General features: G+C 48.5%; 1 protein-coding gene across 12 annotated transcripts; it reads right to left on the bottom strand.

Annotated features, from left to right (window-relative positions):
• Positions 1–1029: 1029 nt before the first annotated feature.
• On the bottom strand, positions 1030–18998 carry HSD11B1L (hydroxysteroid 11-beta dehydrogenase 1 like). Of its 12 annotated transcripts, none has more exons than XM_073323732.2 (10): positions 18887–18998; positions 17226–17331; positions 14763–16596; positions 13374–13556; positions 9031–9161; positions 7690–7801; positions 5525–5616; positions 3895–3988; positions 3135–3300; positions 1030–2770 (listed from the first exon to the last, which is right to left on the bottom strand). In XM_073323732.2, exons 4-10 carry the CDS (start codon positions 13456–13458, stop codon positions 2584–2586), a joined length of 867 nt encoding a protein of 288 aa, XP_073179833.1. In that variant the 5' UTR covers positions 13459–13556; positions 14763–16596; positions 17226–17331; positions 18887–18998; the 3' UTR covers positions 1030–2583. The 12 variants fall into 12 exon arrangements, with proteins under 12 accessions (XP_073179833.1, XP_073179838.1, XP_073179835.1 ...); XM_073323737.2 differs by lacking the exon at positions 17226–17331 and having other exon boundaries at positions 14763–14908; positions 16529–16596; XM_073323734.2 differs by lacking the exon at positions 18887–18998 and adding an exon at positions 18762–18880.
• Positions 18999–19088: the final 90 nt, after the last annotated feature.

Here is a 19088-nt window from a genome sequence, read left to right as displayed (position 1 = left end):
AGATAATGGTACTGACCCAGCTTTGTGAAGGGCTCTGAAGCGCCCTGGTAAAAGGAGCTATACATGCAGATGACAGTGCAGGTGCAGGGATCTGTCAGCCTCACTGTAAGTTAGAGCAGCCCAGAGGCTGCTGTAATTTAGGCTATGTCTACACTGCAGTCAGGAGTGTGACTGAATCTCAGATAGCCATATGCAAGCTAGTTCCGACCCAGCCAGCTCAAATAACAACAGCACTGGCTTCAGCATAGGCTGTACAAGCTCTCCTGAGACCCTGAGTACGCGTGCGGGTGGCTAGTCTGTGCTGCCGTGGCTTCCCTGCTCTTGGTACCCATGTTCGCTAGATAAACATTAGCTTGGGAGTACATCTACGTGTGCTGCAATCCCACCCTCTCCCTCCCCAGGATTGCAGTGTCATGCTCAGGGTGCCTAGAGTGTCTGAAGAGACTCCCCGCACACAGGGCTAAAATACACACAAGCAAACAACAAGCTGCTTAACAAATGCCCACTGCAGCGGGTCTGCCCAGTGGCGGCGAGCCACCGTGCACATTCCCTGTTGTTTCCAGTGTAAAAGGTTAGTGACTAAGGGCAGAGACATTCTTTCCATCCCAAACAGCTTGGCCTGCCCCCGGAGCCACTTCCAAATCCCCTCCACACGTCCTTAAAGGGCATTCTCCAGCCTGCGAGGTGCTGCTGGAATGCCACTGTGTCCAGCTGCACAAGGGAGGAAGCAGAACTCTGGGCTGGATCCCTAAGAGTCGTCTACAGTTCCTGCTCGTACCCTCAGCCTCCACCAGCCCCACTGCTCACGGATGGAAAGACGGTTCCCCAACATCCGGAATTGAATAATAGAGCCACTCTGGACCCGGGAGCGCTAAGACAGCCTGCAGCCTAGACCGGAAACGATGCTGCTTTTGGAAAGCCAAGCAGGGGCCGACTGTTGGCGTGGGGCTGAGGTTGGACGTTTCTGACGGATCTGGAAGCCGGACGGCCGGGCTCGGCACGCCTGCAGGAAACACAACGCTCGGGGGCTTTTTGCCCAACTCTGCTTTATTTTCTCTGCCTTCATCTTGATTGTGAACAGCTCTGTTGGCAGGGCAGCAGGGTGGCCTTGTGATTAAAGGCCTAGGACCTGGGGGTTGATTCCCAGCTCTGCCAGAGTCCCTGTAGGACCTTGGGCGAATCAGTCCATCTCTCTCTGGGACTCAATTCAACAGGGCTATAATAATCTGCCTCTGGTCTGTTTAGACTGTAAACTTTTGGGGACTGGTATATTTAATCCTGCCTCAGCACTGGGGGCTGGACGAGGTGACCTCTTGAGGTCCCTTCCAGCCCTACATTTCTCTGATTTGACTACTGTCTCCACTCCCAAGTAGCTACCCACACTTAAACAGACCCTTCCTTCTTAAATCCCTGGTCCCCTAGAAGCCAGCAAAATTCCACTGAGGCAGGATTTCGTCTCTGCTCTGTTTTTACTTTCTCCGTCTCACCCATCTCTTTCAAAGACCACCCCGCAGCTGTTCGCCATCCCTCCCCCTCCAGGCAGCGCACGAACGAATCTAACAACTCGGCTCACATGGGAACAACTTTGTACGACAGTTACTTGGGCATTGTCAGTTACCTGAGTTATAAGCACCAGGCCCAGCACTAGTCTGAGTGCGAGACCCCTCTGTGGCCCAGTTCACTGCTACCGTTACACTGCCAGCCTAGAAGCACTACGTGAATTCCCTGAGCTTAACTGAATGGTATTTGGCCCCATGCCCTGGAGAAAGCCACCAAACTAATCTTGTCCACAGCTCAGGTTCTGCGCTGCCAATCACTGCGAACTACTGCCACCTTGCGGTGGCCAAGCTGCCTCGCTCGTTCATTCAAATTAGCTTTGCCAGGGTCTTAAAATAGCCTGATTTTCAGAAGGGCGGAGCACCCACAAAATCCACTGGATTCCATAGCAGCTGGGGGGGGGGGTGTCATTGAGGTGGGGGTGACAGGTAGGTTTCCCAGCTGGGAGGATGGTTTCTATCCTGCATCTGAGAAGTCTTTATCCCTAGCCCTGGGAGATCGTGGGCTGGGGCAGAGGGGAGACTCCAGCCCATATGAATGGATGGATGAGGCTGCAGAGGCTGGAGTCAATGCGGCAAGGGGCATGAGACGCTGAGGTAGCGTCAATCAGACGACAGTGCGAGGTCTTTGGAGCATGCATGGAACAGACAGGGAGCAGAACAGGTAAAGAGTTACGGTTGATGGGGACAGAGTTGGGGTCAGAGTTAAGGTTGATGGGGAAGAAGGACGGGTCAGGCATTGATACGGATGGAGGAGGGGTCAGAGTTAAGGTTCATGGGGACAAAGGAGGGGTCAGAGCTAAAGTTGATGGAGACAGAGGAGGGGTCAGAGTTAAGGTTGATGGGGACAGAGGAGGGGTCAGAGCTAAGGTTGCTACTGGACCCTTAGCCAAGGATTTCCGGATATTTCTTGTTCCAGGTCCAAATGCTGCTCGCACTGAAGCCAATGGCTGACCTTGACCCCAGCAGGAGCCGAGGGCCTTGCGCCTGTACTTGCAGGGCGAAGGGAATGGCGGTTCTGCATCACTCAGGCGCTGGTGTAGTTATAGAAGCTCTGTATAACGACATCCCTTTGGTTGGGGAACCAGTCCCGCAGGCAGCACAGCAGCTCCAGCCACCAGGGGTAGAACACCTCCCGTGCCCTGGTGGCTCCGCCTTTGATGATGGCCAGCGCGGCTTCAGCGGCTGGATAGGCGCTCATGTACACCTTGCCCCTGGAAGGGAACAGTCACCCGGTCATACAAACCCCCCCTGTCACCGCGCTGGCCTGCTCTGTGCGAACCGACATCTCAGGAGTGAAAGATGCAAACCAGCAAACCGGGGCCGTGCACACTCGCATGCACAAGTGCACCCAGATGCACGTATCCAGATGCACATGCATGCACACCCTTCCACTCTCATCCCTGCACGCACTAGTGCATACCCAGACGTGGGCACGCTAACTCACACTCATGTACGCACATGCAGGAATACCCACCGATGCATTCTCGCACCATACGTTCTCTTGCACCCATGTGAACGCCTGCATGCAGGCACACACTCTCGCACACACATTCTTCTGCACACACACACACATACCTTGTCTTCTCCAAAGCCATTTCAGTGTCGATCAGCCCCAAGATGCACAGTGTGATGCATACGTCTTGCTTCTGCATAGCGAGCTCGTGGCGCAGGGAGCTAAAGAATCCATCCAGAGCAAACTTGGTGGCAGAGTAAGAGGTTGTGAAGGGAGTTGAGATTTTTCCTAGAAAGGAAAACATGAGGAGAGGAAACCAAGTGAAACGGCTGGCAGAACAAGACAGAGGGTGAGGGCACAGCTGGGAGAGAACCCCCTGGAAGGAGCACATAGGAACAGAGGATTTGCTACACTGCATCAGACCATTGCTCCAGCTAGTTTCCTCATTCCAGCAGTGGATGCATCAGAAGACGGAAACATCCAATCCCATAATGCACTAGGACAATCATCATGCACGTGGGGGGAAAAGATTCCTTGCTGTTCGGGCTGCCCCCTGCCTGTAGCAATCAGTTCACACTCTCGGCCAAAATATCTCGTGTGGTGGTTTGGCTGCTGCCCTCCCATACACTCGGCCACCGCAGTGGGTATATGCCCTGGGAAGTGCTTTGAAGGTGGGAAGCCCTATAGGAACATGAAATGATGTGATCCAGAGACGCCCTGCCAAGGGCCAGAGTCCCATTCACACTGCAGTTCTGAAGATTGCGGCAGGCAGGGCTTAGAAACTCATGCAGGATCAAGCTGAGGCATTGCATGAGCGGGTGGGGGGTGGGTGGGGCTGCCGTCTTTATCAGCCATAGCTCTGTGCAGGTTTCAAGCACTGACCTGTGAGGGAAGAAACCACAATCAGAGATCCTTTACTCTCAGCCAGGATGGGAAGAGCTGCAGACGCCAAGGCCACGTAACTCAGGAAATTCACCTGGAATGAAAGGAGATGAGACGTGAAAGGAATGGGAACGTGGCAGCCAAGGCCAAAACGAAACATCTGTTCAGTGGGAGGGCTGGGGATTGGGTCACCCACCCAGGATAGAGGTCATGAAATGAAAGGGGCCAGGTGCTTGATTTGCTACATAAAGCATCCAGGGAAAGGTTGCACCTATCTGGGGGTCTGGACTGATAGGATAATGGGAACACTACATTTTGGGGCACTTTAAGATTTCAGATTAACGAGGAGGGGCCAGAGTTAAGGTTATTGCTACACATTTACCAAGAATTCCAAGAAGCAGCCAGCTGTTCTCTGGTTTTCAGCCTGTTAGACAGTGGCATTCCCCACCCAGATCCTAACACCCTGGTTTTGGTCCAAAGTTACCGCCTTCCTGGGTTTACCTTTATTGTGAACTTAATTAACAAAGAATAAACATCAGACTAAGTTTTCTCCTGAGCTTGACTGTTTTTTTCCCTCCAGGATCTCTCTACCCCTGACCCCTACTTCTTCTTCTGAGAAGAGGCTCAAGCCCTTTCATAACCTGGAATGGAGCTAGTAGGACTCACCTGATCTGGCCTCTCAGATGAGTCAGTAAAACAGCTCAGCATCTGAGGGTCCTAAAACCTGACATCAGTTGCCTGATCTATTGGTTAGGCATTATTTAGATTTCCCAATTTAACATTCCATGGTTTGGCAGTGTTTGCTTGCCTCTAGATCCGTCACAGTATTACAATGAATTTCAGAGCGAGGGCCCTGGCGTATGTGAGAGAGACACTCAGACTTAGGGAAGACCTTTTGAATTTGCAATAGTTTTATTAGCACCATCAGCACTATCACAAACTCTACAACATAGCAAAGTAGATCTAGACAATACAAGCAGCCAGAACTTGCATACTCACACCATCCTTTGCAGGGAACCCTGTAGTAGGTAAAATGACCCACGAGTGGTGCTTGGCCTGGCACGTTCCAGGAAATCTCCCTGGAGTGCATGGGCTGAGTGCCACCTTTTAATCAGAGGTTACGCTAATGCCTAATGCACATTCAGTAGGTGTTTGAGCCCCTTTTCCTTATCGGTATTTCCTCACCCTACTAATGTTGGTGTGCCCTTCTCCTACTAGGCCTTTTAATTCAAGCTTATTAGCATATACATCAGTCCGTTACCATGGCATAGGCCCATATATCTATAGAACAGTAGCTGGCTACTCACTGGAGTGATTCAACAGAAAACCCTGCATCTGTAAGTTGCGTCCTAGAAGCCACTGCCAAGTTACACACCCTCACTAGCTACTACACTGATTGGTGCCCTAGAAATCAGACAGACAGAGAGCTGGATAAACAGGAGGCTGAATGGCAATGACCTAACTAGATCAGCTACCTACATCCACCTCCCTCACATCTCGGCGGGCTTCTCAATCAGCAGCAAAGCATTACGGACCTTTTCATTTCACCCTTGTTTAGAGTCAACTTCAGTGGCGTTGCCCCCAATCTGCATTTGCCCCGTGTCTCTCTCTCTCTGCTGCAGAAACCCACCTGCATGAGCCAGCGGGTGTGTTCCACGTCTCCGTCCCACATCCGGAAAGGGGTCCCGCCAATGTGGTTCAGCACCAGGTGATCCAGTCCCCCTACAAGCAGCAGAACAGGCTGGGGGTCAGGTACGGGGCCATCCATGGGTCAACAGATGCAGCATAAAGGAGGAAGAAAACCAGCTAGCTCTTTCCTTTGGGCTGCTGGGAAGAGTCCACCAGCGGGAGCCCAGGATGTGCCCAGTCAAGGCAACTCCTCGGGACCCCCCAGGCAGCACCTAAAGAGATGGCAATGGGTGTCTCTTTGCAGTGCCACTTGGCTCCAGGTGAAGCATTGCCTGGTGGGAAGTGTAGTCCCTGCAAGCTGCATCTCCATTTCAAAAGAAGAGGGTAGCTGCAGGCATTGTTGAGTATCCCCTGGGACACACACACAGCAAAGACAGCTGCCCCTTGGGCGCTAGGCAGCTGGAGTTGGCTCGACCCAGTTTGCACCCCCCTATCAATCAAGGGCACTGCTGAGATTTCAACCACTACCAGGCTGGAATAGACACACAAGGTACCCTCCTCACACATCCATCCATCACTGGCTGAGGTGGGGACACTGAGGCACTCAGCCACAACAGCGATGGGGGCTACATAAAGACATGTCAGGCCAAAAGAGAATGAACCCAGGTCACCCTTGGAGCCAGGAGCGGAACCCAGGAGTCCTGACTCCCACTCGCCTGGCTCCAACCAAGGCAACACGGCTTAAACCGATCAATAGCAGAGCCAGCGCAGGAAAGGAAAAGCCACCCACCATGTTTGTAGTAAATGAAAGGAAACCCTTCAAGAGAGTTGCACAGCAAGGGAAGCCCTGTTTGGCAGCTTGTGACCTGGGGAATCTTGCAGCTCAGCTTTCCCACGCATCTCTGAATTTCCTGCTGCGTTACCAGGATCGAGGCAGGATGTACAGAGGGAGCTGGGTGAATAGAGACCTTCCCAGGACTGTGGCTCCCAGTTCTGACTGCCCTTAATTGGGTTACCAGTGCTGGGTGTGACGCAGCCTGAGAGAAACTGGGCCAGGCATGATCCAGAGAGAGACAGAATCACATGAGGGCCTATCTAAGGTACTTACATGACCCCCATAACAGCAGAGTCTGAGCACCCTGAAATCTTTCTAATGTAGTTACCCTCACAACTCCCTGTGAAGCAGGGCAGGGTATTATGGGGAACTGAGCCACAGAGAGATGAAGTGAGTTACCCAAGGTGACCTAGGAAAGCTGTGGCAGAGCAGGGAATTGAAGCCAAAGTCCTCAGCTAAAACCCTAATCACTGGGCCATCCTTCTTTTCCAGCCTTGGCATCCCTGGAGGACAAAGACCTCTGCTGAAGCCTGCTCCTGCCTTCTGCAGCCCGGCTTCCCCCCTGCCCAGGGAAAGTCTGCCCGCATTGTCCCACCTATTGGATTCCACCTCGATCCAGAGGAGCCCACTCCCAAAGGTTCAACCTCCACAGCCCACAGAGTCCTTGGCCTCCTGGTGGAGGCTACCAATGAGAAGGAGCACCTGAGACCAGCTGGGATGGTGCTGTCTGCGATGTGGACACGTGTCCATTAAGAACTGGACTGAGAGCTCATTACAGCCTACATGGGAACAACAGTCTCCAGCTAGGCCAGATCTGTCTGATCTAATCTTGCTGGTATTTATATAGTACCAGCCATCATAGTAACTAGGTCTGAATTTGAAGCAGTGACCTGAACTGTGCCGTGCCTCAGTTTTCCCCGTCAAATGAGAACAATACTGCTCTCCCTCCATCCCTTCCTCAGAGAGGCATCATGAGGGTTAATAAGCTAACGCCCCTGAAAGACAGAGGGCTTGACTTTCGTTTGAGGCAAGGCCCCTTAACGCTGCTCTGGCAGGGTGCAATGGATATGAACGTACACCCACTTTGAGGGTGCTTTACGTGAGCGGAGAGGTGCAAAGGAGCCTTGGTGTGAATGAGAATCAGACCCAGGAATTCGGTATTATTAGGGAACCTTTCCCACCAGGCCATTCAAAATGAGACAGCTGCAACCATATTCTCCTCCAGCCCCGGGGGATCTGGAATTGTTATAGTCTCAGGCTGACTTTCACATGGACACCTGGGATCCCCCCCACAGCATCAGTCGCTTTTCTTCAGACAGCCCAATACACACCCAATTTTTGCAAAGCAAACTGCACCACCTTTTCCGGGGCTTGAGGGGAAGACATATCGGCCTGGATGTAAAAGACTCGCTTTGCTCCCAGCTGCAGACATTTCTCCATCACCTAGGGGAATAACAACAACAGACGGATCTAAGTCTACTTTTCTTTGGTGCGGAGAGACGAGGGGCTGCTACTTCATTCCCCTCACTGTTTTCATGCCATGGTCAAGAAGAGCCAACTATGAACAAAGTCACACACTTTACACCCACATTTACTTCCATCCAACCCAAAAGGGAGCGATTCTCATTTACCTTAAAGGACTTATCTACATGAGGACATTAACCCAGGAATAATTATAACACTTTAAAATAACACCCGACCTTAACCCAGAATAACAGTGTCCACATGAAAAACGATTCCAGAATTGTGCTTTAAATTCATGACCTACCTTAATCTGAAATAACTCGCAAATGCAGACAAGCCTAAGCCTATGACATGGCAAAGGGGCCTGGAGTACTCATATTACAAGGCCCCTTTGCACTGCCAGAGCTGTGTGATATGCCCAAATGTGAACGAAGCCCAAACGAGACACTGAAACAGGCTTAGGTGAGCCCAGTCCTAGTGCAATGTCCTTACATTCCCCTTCCCAGAGTCCCATCCCTTCCCATCAGCTCAGAACCTTACACTGGGCCTGTTCTCACATGATTTCTGTACTCTAGGGATGGATGAGTTTGTATATCCAACTTATTTGAGCTGGTTGGAAAATGTTTTTTTATCTCCTCAAAGAAAATTTTGAGTTTTCAGTGAAATATTTTGCTTGAGAATGGAAATATTTCAATTCCGAAATGCTGCTCCAGTGCCTCATGGGAGTTGTAGTCCCGAGTCACGTGCTCCCATGTCTCCTCGACAGGTTGGGTTCCCTCTTGGACTACATCTCCAATGATGCACCACAGCATCCCCGCTTTGGTGAGGGGGGAGGTGGTGCATCATGGCAGTCATATGGTGGCACTGCATCGTGGGAGATGAAGTCCGGCTGGAGATTTTGGCCCATTGACAAGAATGGGAGCACAAGGCACCCAAACTACAGCTCCCAAAAAGCACTGCAGCAGCATTTCACAATTGAACGATTTTGATTTGGGAGTGTTTTTCAGCAAAGACAGAAAATCAACATTTTTCTACAGAAAGCAGACACATTTCATGTAAAAAATCATTTAGTCAACCCTCCCTCTCCCACCGTTTTCTGTCAAAAGACAGTTTTGGTGGAAAATTTCTGACCAGCTCTACATCCTAATATTTTTAACGGCCACATCTTCCCCCCCATTCTGCCTTCTCCTGTGTGAGGAGACTCTTACTTTCTGCAGCAGTGTTCCCCTCCTGGCAGTCAGAACTATTTCTGCACCAAACCTGGAGTAGTGATATGCCATCTGCTCTCCAATCCCAGTGCTGGCTCCGGTCAGGAGAACTCTGGCACCAGAGATGCTGTCTTGGGGGGTGGGGAGAGGGAGAGAGCACAAGAAAAAAGTGTTAGTGAAAGAAGAATGAAAGGAATTACAATTACTGATGCAGGGAGCGCTCAAGATTGGAAACTATCCCACTGTGTAGGAAAGATAGGAAGTATGGCAAGAGACCATTCCAGATATCAACCATCCCATGCAGACACTTTTCAGTAATCTTCTCTCGCACTACTTCCATAGCTTGTGACATCAGCTTAATTGGAAGATCATTAACACACCGTGGAAGAGCTCCTTTGTGTTTAAAAGTAGGCACGACAAAGCTTTTATGCCACTCATCTGGCATTTTCTCTTTCTTAAGAATACCATGGAACAAACTTGTAAAATACTTGATGCCTTCCCTCCTCAAGGACTTCACTGCATCCACTGATACTTCATTTGGGCCAGATGCTTTCTCCTTTTTCATTTTCCTAAGCGCCTCTTCAACTTCTCTTCGTTTAAGCCTTCTAGTCCTGCCTTGAGTGCAGGGGACTGGACTGGAAGACCTCTCGAGGTCCCTTCCAGTCCTACAACTCTATGATTCTATGTAATTATCACATCCCAGTTCAGCTTACGTGTCCTTAATTTCTCATTCATCACTCTTGAAAAATAATCACTCCAAACTTTGTTGGTTGATTCCCCATTCATTAGCAATATGCCACATTAATTTCTAATGTAAGCAAACTTGTTCACATCCCTCATCATCTTCTCTCTTGCCTTGGTGAGTCTACAGATGGTCTTCCCTCCCTCATGTCCTCCTTGTCAGTTATATAGCTCGTCACAGACCATACTTTAAGCTGCTGCAACACTTTTTAGCCTCCTTTTTTGCCTCAAAAGATGCCATCTTATCACTGCTCAAGCTATTGGCCTGCCCTTTTTTGAAGGTGCACTCATTTTTTTCCTCAATGGATTATTGAACTTGAGGATTGCACCACCAAGTCTCTCTTCTTATCCTATCTGCCACTGGTTTCGTCACTCCTAGGACTTCATGTGCCGTTTCCAGCAGAGCTGATGTTAGTTTGAACCAGTCAGTAAGTCTACGCCTTTCTCCTTGTTTGAAGGTTTTTTCACATCCATCTTTAAGTTTCCACCACTTAGGCCTTTTTGGAGCCCAGGCATTCAGATATTTCCGCATTCTGAAGTCCATAAGGGGAAGTCTGTGCTGTCTCACAATGCGCTTGCTGGGTATTACCTTCCAATCGATTATTCATGATCTGTTCCTTCTTCTCATTACAAGGAAATCAATTTGGGACTTGTATCCTTCACTGGCATAAGTTACAAGGTGGCTTTCCCTCTTCTGAAAGCGTGTGTTTACGATCACCAAGCCCAGCGCAAGACAAGTCTGTAGGATCGTGTCCTCTTGGAGTTTCTGGTTCCAGTTCTGTGCCCTCCATGGATTTTCATATCCAGTCTTTCCAGTTCCAACATGTGCATTTAGATCTGCTCTGATAATTATCTTCTCGTTGGATGGTATGTTTCCAATAAAGGACAACAACAACTCATTGAAAAATTCCTCTTTTACTCTTTGATCCACTCCTAACTTTAGTAAATACCCCCGTATTATATGGCTCGTTACCTCTTCCCTGAACAGTCTGACCCTTATCAGTCAGTCTGACTTTCTGGTAACCTGTATCACATGCTTCTGCATGGTTTCATCCAGAACAACTCCAATACTGTTTTAGGATGTTGAACTCCCTGAGGATTTGGTAACCCTCCGCCAGCATCTTGGCTTTACAACCCTTCCAGTTGGTCTCTTGTACACATCACATTTCTTCTTCTCCCCTTTAAGACCACACATAGCTCCAAAATTCTCCCAGTCAGTGTTCCTACTTTCCAACGTGCAGATTTCAGCTTACTCACTTGCTCCTTGCCCTGTTACAACACGCAAGGAAGGCTATAGTGTGCTGCTTGCAGGGAACGCCCTAGCTCTCTGGGGTACACTTAACGTGGCTATCAGTTCCCATGAGCATGTCTATTGACAGGCTTTTACATGCTGGCTGTCCATGCCTGATGCCTTGGGTTTGAAATCAGAGTCTCCCTTCTCTTCGGTGAGCCGCCTAACACATCTGAAGAGCCCCATCTGCCCCAGTAAGACTTATATTAAAGCGGTCTTTATTCACCTGGACATCCTCATCATAGGGTCTAAGGAGCATTCAATAGAGATGGCTGTGCCACCAACTCTCCTACCCCACTCTGTGCAGAAATGTCACCAGTTGGTCTGTGACCACTTACTGAACATTTGCAGCTGTCTTGCATAACTGCTCTACGTTCCCCTAGCCCCGAGGGGAGCGGGTCACTCCTGCTGGCACTGCTGCTCCTACTGTAGTACCTCTTTCCTTATTATTTGTACAACAGCAACTGAGATCAGAGCTCGTCTGCGCTAGGCACTGTACGTTCACGTAGTGAGGACAGTCCCTGCCCCAAAGAGCTCACAGTCTAAATAAACAGGAAGCCCTGTTATTACCTATTTTTAGGGCCCTTTGTTTTCGGTTTTTATTTTCCCGGGAATTGGTTGGTGTTTATTTCTACAACAACAAAAACGGGTGAAAACTGGCGGAAAAAACTAGTAATAATCTTTTCTGGGTGAATATCTGGGTTTATTTCGGTGGACGGAAAGACAGGGGAAAAACAGTCAGTAGATTAATGCTTTGATGAATGGAATTCAACATGGTTTGCTGCAGAATTAACACAGAACTCAAAACACATCTTTGAGTTTTCAAAAACAATAGAACGCTAATCCCCAAATCAAACTGTTCATTAGAACGATGAGTTTACTGTTGTAGACTTAGAACTGCTAGCCTATAAATATTTACATTCAGGACCGGCTCTAGGCACCAGCAAAGCAAGCACATGCTTCGGGCGGCACAATTCCAGGGGCGGCTTTCTGGCCACCCCTTTTCTTTCGCTTGGACAGTTGTGCTCTCTTTGCTTGGGGCAGGAAAAACCCTAGAGCCGGCCCCGTTTACATTTAATAATTGGGATACATCTTTTGCCGCACAAACACTCAACTTCGTCCTTTTCCCGGTTTTGTTTTTTTTTAAACTTTTGAATACTTCCTTGTGTTCTGAAATGTATTCTGTTACAGATTTTCACTTTCTTCCCATGGTAGTGTGTCAAATCTTTAAACCGTTATCTGCTAACAGCTTGAAAAGTATATGTGGCAGGCGTGACATTCATCAGTACATTCAGATGCGCACGCACTGCAGAGCTTGCGTGCGGGCCTGTTTGTTTACTGTGTGTATCTTCTAGACTAATACAGAGTCTTATTTCAACAGGCAGCTTTGAGTATACACACAGACTAATGTATTATCGTAATACATAGATCTCATGCAATGTACTGCATTTCCCTAATGAAACCAGTTATTTTTATATATCTGAATGATACAAAAGTAGGGTGAAAATCAGAAAAAAAGGAATACTACTTTTTGTAAAACCCGGGATTTTTTCAGTAAGAACGGATTCACACTGAAAACGAAGGGGCTTGCCCATTTACAGGTGGAAAAATGAGGCACTGGGAGAGATTATGATCTAAACAGACAAAAAATGGGAGTGAGGGAATGGAGCTAGACAAGGAAAGTGACATACCCAAGGTCACACCGCTGGTCAGTGGCAAAGAAGGGAACAGAACTCAGGTTTCCTGAGTCACAGTTCAGTGTACTATCCACTAGACCACACTGCCTGTTCTCTACCTCGCATATAGGAATGGCCCCTAATAAATGCAGCTAGGTTGGCTCTTTCTTGATCCCAGCTGCTTTCACAGACATAAGAATGGCCATACTGGGTCAGCCCAAAGGTCCATCTAGCCCAGTATCCTGTCTTTGGACAGTAGCCAACGCCAGGTGCCCCAGAGGGAATGAACAGAACAGGGAATCATGAAGCAATCCATCCCCGGTCGCTCATTCCCAGATCTTCTCTGCAGGTGGAAACAAGGAGAGGCAGCTACCTGTGGTCTCTCTAGACCACAGGCAAGCATTCCACAGACCACAGTTTGGGAACACTCCCCCTCCTCCATTCACCCTCCATAGGTGCTGGAATTGGGGGTGCTGCGGGAAGCGGTTTCCATCACAGACAAGCGTTAGAGTTTGGTTCAATGGCTCTCAAACCACACACCCCCCCTCCACACACACACACACACACTATACAATTTGTTCCAGCACCGCTGGAAGCCTCTTTCCAAGCTCTGGCTGTTTCCTCTCTCCGCCTACCTGGGTTAAAGGTGTCTCTCCAAAAGAAAGCCAGGAGCCCGGCTATAATCCCAGCAGCACAAAGCGCTTTCCCAGGTGGGATCATCCTCCCCGAAGCCTTGGGGGAATGAACGAAGAGAGCCTCAAGGGTGAGTGCAGTGTCCCAAGCGCCGTCAACCTCTGCCCCGTGTGTAACAAGCTGGCCTGTGTGAACAGCGTAATGGCAAGCGTGTGAACTGGCAAGAGAAGTCCCCCCTGGCAGCTAATAATAGGTTGGGGAGGCCCGGTAGCAAAATAGCTGCAGTTGATGGTTGAGGTAGGGCCCAGCTGATCGAAGGAGCAGCTTCCTTCCGAATTCCCGTGGTGTAAATTCAAGCTGCCCTGTAGGACCCTGATCCCAACACTGCAAGGCTGAGTCTCCCCTTGGACGCAGTGCAAGCCGCTTGGCTTTCCACGGTCTAATTCATTTACAGACTGGATAAATCCGGCTAACACTCTGTGCCTCTCTTGTTCCCCTGGGACCTTTGATACATTTTTGATAAGGCCCCTCGTAACCGGATGCAGGACAATAAATAACAAAGCAAGAAGCAAAGTCCTGTTGTGGTTAAAAGCTAACAGGAAAGGAAGCAGAGGTATAGTGCAATGGCTGCTCCCAGGGCAGGCCGAAGCCTCCCCCACTAGAACCATTTGATTGGGTCCCCGAACTCCAGGCTCCAGAATCGGTGCCAGAGCCCCAGCTAGTGTAAATCGGCCCTGAAAATCAACAGAGCAGAGCTGATTTACAGACGGCTCAGAGTGGGCAACTTTCCTCCCTGCCCCAAACTCCAGGGCAAGGCAGCTGGAGGGGGGTGGTCCAATCATAGTAGCTGGAGGCATGGGGGAAGGGGGCAGTCTGTGATGTGTCCTGGTGAAAGCCAAGATGAAAGAGGGAAGTGTTCGGCGTGCCCAGCGATTGCCACCTTGGAGTTCTCAGTCAGTCCCAGGCAACTTGAGCAACGAACATCCCCGTAGCATTTTAGCTTGTCCCAAGTGGGATCGGGGGGGTGTCACTTGCACAGACCTTCCTGCACCTCCAGATCTGACGGCATTATCTGAACAGGCACTGGCTGCTCATCAGGGCCTGATTCTCTTCTCTTGCACTGGTGTAAACCAGGAGCAACTCCTCTGAAGTTAATGGAATTATACATGTAGACGCGAGATCAGAAGCAGTGTCTATATGAGATCCTCCCAAACCAACCTCCTTTGCCCTCCTATATTCCAGCTGTCCCCTTCACTCTGGCTTGGAGGCATTGCTGAGAGTGCCTTGACATACTGGGCTTGATCTTTTGATCAGCTTCCACTCCTGGACCCTGGATCTTCTTCCCCATATTAGATCCCACAGTTATTTGAAATTCAAGCCTTAAGACTCACCTGTTTAGATGCTACCTTTCGTAACTGGCCGGAATTTGTAATCTGCTCTGCTGCTACATGGCAATCCCTCCTAGAAGGTTCTCCTCAAAGGAGTTGACTCTGCTCTGGAATATGGTGTTTGACGCAGTTGCACTGGAATTAGAGGACTATGGACAAAGAAATCTTTGACAAATCAGATGCATTCTACAAACTGGCCAATCTAATGATAGTGCCTTGCATATGCAAATAAACAAACAAACTGTTTATATCAATCATACCCTTCCTCACCACAACTCCTGGCAACTAGCTTGCCAATCTGTTATTCAGGGTTTCAGAACACAAAGCAGTTGTTATTTAGCTGTTTTTTTTCCAGACAGGGTCAGGAATAAATCAATGGGGACACCGTTTTTCTGTCTAATACATGATTGATACAAATCAGGATGCTTTTACTTAAAACGACTTTTTATTAAGCCTTAAGCACACACACATTTATGTTATAGCAACAGATTTAGAGCATTCCAAGACATCATTTCCAAAGTCTGACATGGTTTAGAGGAAGTGACAGCAGGTCATCGATGGCCAGTTGCCTTCCCGCTGCAGAGTTTGGGGTGTCAGCTTCTTGCCCGAAAAAAAGCTCCCTCGGACTGCTCTGAGGTATTTACTTTTAATTAATTTTTTATAGCTATCTTAAACAAAGCACGTATCTTTTAGTGGGTTACTAGAATAACCCCTACTGAGTTACTCATCTTTTTAATTTTAACAAATGACTTTTTTTTTAATCATTAAAGCATTTCGAGTGATAACAACAATAAAAAGTGTAAAAAAGTTAGGGGCACTTAAAACCAAGGTAACCTGTCTAAACGTTCCTTCTATTCTGATTAGCAAAACTCAAACTACAGAACATGCAGCTCTTTATCCTAGCCTTTTGAAATCCTCAAGCTTATTTCTAGGTAGGTGGTATTTGGCTTGCAGCCAGCCGTGGCTAGACACATAAAACAGCTGACTGCAATTATGTTACATTTTTGGGGTTACACGGGGCCTGATTCTGAGCTTGCATAATCCAGTGTAAATAGGAAGGAATTCCTCTAAAGTCACTGGAGTCGCACCCTGGCAAATGTGGAGACAGATCAGAATCAGGCCTGTAGTACACTACCCTACATAGCAACTTCTAAACATTAATGAATTTGGCCTCGGAGCCCCCTGATGCACGGAGAGAGGAAGGTCAGAGCTGGCAACAGAACTCAGGAATTCTGACTTTCAGTCCTGTGCGTTAGCTACACAACCATCCTTTAGCAACCCTTTAAGCTATTTGGGAAGGTACCTATCCGCCCATCCCTCCCGCCCTCTTTTGGTCTTTACATTATGCTCATTGATCTACCTAAGCACTTTAGTAGTATCTGATCTTCCACTCTTGCCAATACATCATACTTCAACCCAGAACTCGGAGGTGCTCCTCTAGAGAAAAGGGCTATGGCTTCCTTAGCTCTTTCAGTCATTGGCCTCTCTGATGAGATTGTTGATGGTCTTTGTCATGTAGACACTTATCCACAGAGAAATGGACAGACCTACCAAACTCATAACATGCAGGACACCACACAGCCATCAGATGCTGTTAACTTGCTTTCACTGTGATTTGTCAGTGATATGGATAGGAAAGGCGTTAAACTCTCATCATCACTCAATCTTTCCAAAACGGCTATCAATGAAACAGCACTTCCTCATGCCCTGTATCTGTCTGTCTTTCTTGAATGAACAGGATTAAAAAAGAATTAAAAAGTCACTTTTACCCTTAATGGAACATCCCAGCAACGAACTGCAGAATCGGCACTGGTTTCAGAGTAACAGCCGTGTTAGTCTGTATTTGCAAAAAGAAAAGGAGGACTTGTGGCACCTTAGAGACTAAAATTTATTTGAGCATAAGCTTTCGTGAGCTACAGCTCACTTCATTGGATGCTGTAGCTCACGAAAGCTTATGCTCAAATAAATTTGTTAGTCTCTAAGGTGCCACAAGTACTCCTTTTCTTTTTAAGAATCAGCACCAACTCCCAGCTTTAGCCATGAACTGAAAATCTAACTTTCCCTTAGATTCTAAATGCCCGACACATACATTATGCAACATGCGGTGCTACAAACTCCCACAAACCTCAAAATATATCAAATCTGAAATGCAAAATAAATTAGACATTTTTTCAGCACCATAAACATAATTAAGCTCACCCTGCCCCTAAAATGTAACATTTAAAACTGATTCCAAACCCCAGTAAAAATATCGACAAGTTAAATTTATATCCCACTTTCCATCCCAAAGGATCTCAGTGTATTAGGCACACTTAACGTGACATACAAGCTTACAGTCAGTGTTGGACAAGAAGTGGGGGGGAATTTTACTTCTTTACTCCTCCTTTAAGGACATGATCTGAAAAAGGAAAACTAAAGACCTAACCCAGCACTGAAATATACTGAATACTAGTATCATCCCCTTACCAAACTGGGCATCACTTGCCAGAAACACTCCTCCAGTTCTTCTGATCTCTCTCTCCTCTCTCTTTCATTTACATAGTTTTTGCATCACTAGCCGCTCCCCTTAACACTTAAAGAGACAGTCAACACAAGATCATTTTTTAAAAGAGTTAACAATTGTTTCAGAGGTTACACTTATCTCTACGACATGCTGCCAATTTCCAGGGCTTTGCAACCACACTTTCCTATATTTAAAAATTGGTTGGCTTTCCCGTTGGTGTGCGAAAGACCCAAACAAATGACGGGGGGGAAAGGCTACATGCAAAGTGCTGTCAAATGCCACAAAGTCAATCAATGGAAAAAAGGCAGTGAAAAATGTTTTTTTCTCCTGTATTCTCTTTCTGCGGTAGTCATCTTAAGTGCTGTTGATAACAACCAGGGTAAAGAATTCACATATAGAAGGGTGGTTTTAAAGTTGTCTGTATTACCTTAATTTTGAGGCTTGGTAGCTATACATTTAAATCCTCCCAAATATAACAATAAATTCCTATTGGCAGAGTTCTGCGCTCCGGCAGCCCCATGAGATAAATATCCCATTTCCAGCAAGGTTCCAGGAGAACGGTGGTCAGAGAGTCTTACTTCAGCTAAATTTACTTTCACAGAAACTGTGACCCAATCCTGCAATTAGATCTGTGGGGATGGACTCCTTCATTCACATAAAGCCCAACTGAAATGAAGGGGGCTGCACATTGAGACATGTCTGCTCACAAGGATCTAATTGCAGGATTAGGGCCATAGCATCTGTTCATGTTCCTATTGAAGTTAATGGGATTTTTGCCAATGACTTCAAGGGCAAACAAGATCAGGGCTTATACACAAGGCCCCACATACTCCGTGACAAGCTGAACCCAAGTTATTTCCCCCCACTGATTTCTGCAGCACTCCAGTGGGAAACCCCATAGGGGTAAAGATCCAGGCTCACAGAAAGCCCATTGCAGGATTGGGGCCCTAAACAGTAAACAGGAGAAAACACCGTATCTGACTCTACAGTATGCTTGTAAATAATAAAACAAATACAGTAATAATAGCTGCAAAGATTTTCATCGCAGATTACCCTGCCATAGGTCATGGCTAGATGGATTTCATTACTTGTCGCAGGGCTGCATTTAGCTGCAGGTAGCAGGGGTGGCGGGATGTCACCGGGATAGGTACATTTTATATCTCGGTGCCTTACTGTGAGATAAGGGAGGGATCCACTATATTTACATGTTGCAGGATGAGGTCAGCAACAGCCAAAGGCATTTGTAACGCGTGCAGCGGAGCTGAGCCGCCAAGGGGGCCGTGCGTGGGTCCAGCCAGGGTGCGGCTAAGCGGAGTGGGATGTTAGTCCATGTTGCAACCCTGCGCGGAGAACGGCGAATGGACTCTTACGGCATGCCTCAGGGGGTCTCCCGGGCTGACGGCAAGATGCAGTGTCAGCGCACGCCGCAAGATTTTGCGCCGGGCTGCCGGTGGGGGGCTCCTGGCGTAGACGGGGGTCGCCGCGAGAGGGCTGCTTACCGCAGGGAGCGGGAACGGTGGCGAAGGGGCGAGGTACATTTTTAAAGAGCCGGCGGGAGCTCGCCTGGCGCTTTATTTCACTGTCCGGCCCTGGGAGGCCCGGCCCACGCCACCCCCCCACCTACCTGGCTGCAGGGGGGTGACCTGACGAGGCAGGGAACCTCCCCCGGGCGGGGAAGGTCACGTGTCTGGCTCCGCCCTCGCCTGCACCTGGCCTGGCCGCCATGACAGCTACCGAGGCGGAAGTGTGTGGGCGCCCAGGGTCACGTGGGTTAGCCGGCGGGGGCGGGGGCGGGGTTCTGTGCGGGTAACAATGGTCACCGCCCG

Source organism: Lepidochelys kempii, chromosome 25 (assembly GCF_965140285.1).
Source record: "Lepidochelys kempii isolate rLepKem1 chromosome 25, rLepKem1.hap1, whole genome shotgun sequence".
NCBI classification, from domain to species: Eukaryota; Metazoa; Chordata; order Testudines; family Cheloniidae; genus Lepidochelys; species Lepidochelys kempii.
This window is presented reverse-complemented; position numbering and strand designations above follow the sequence as displayed.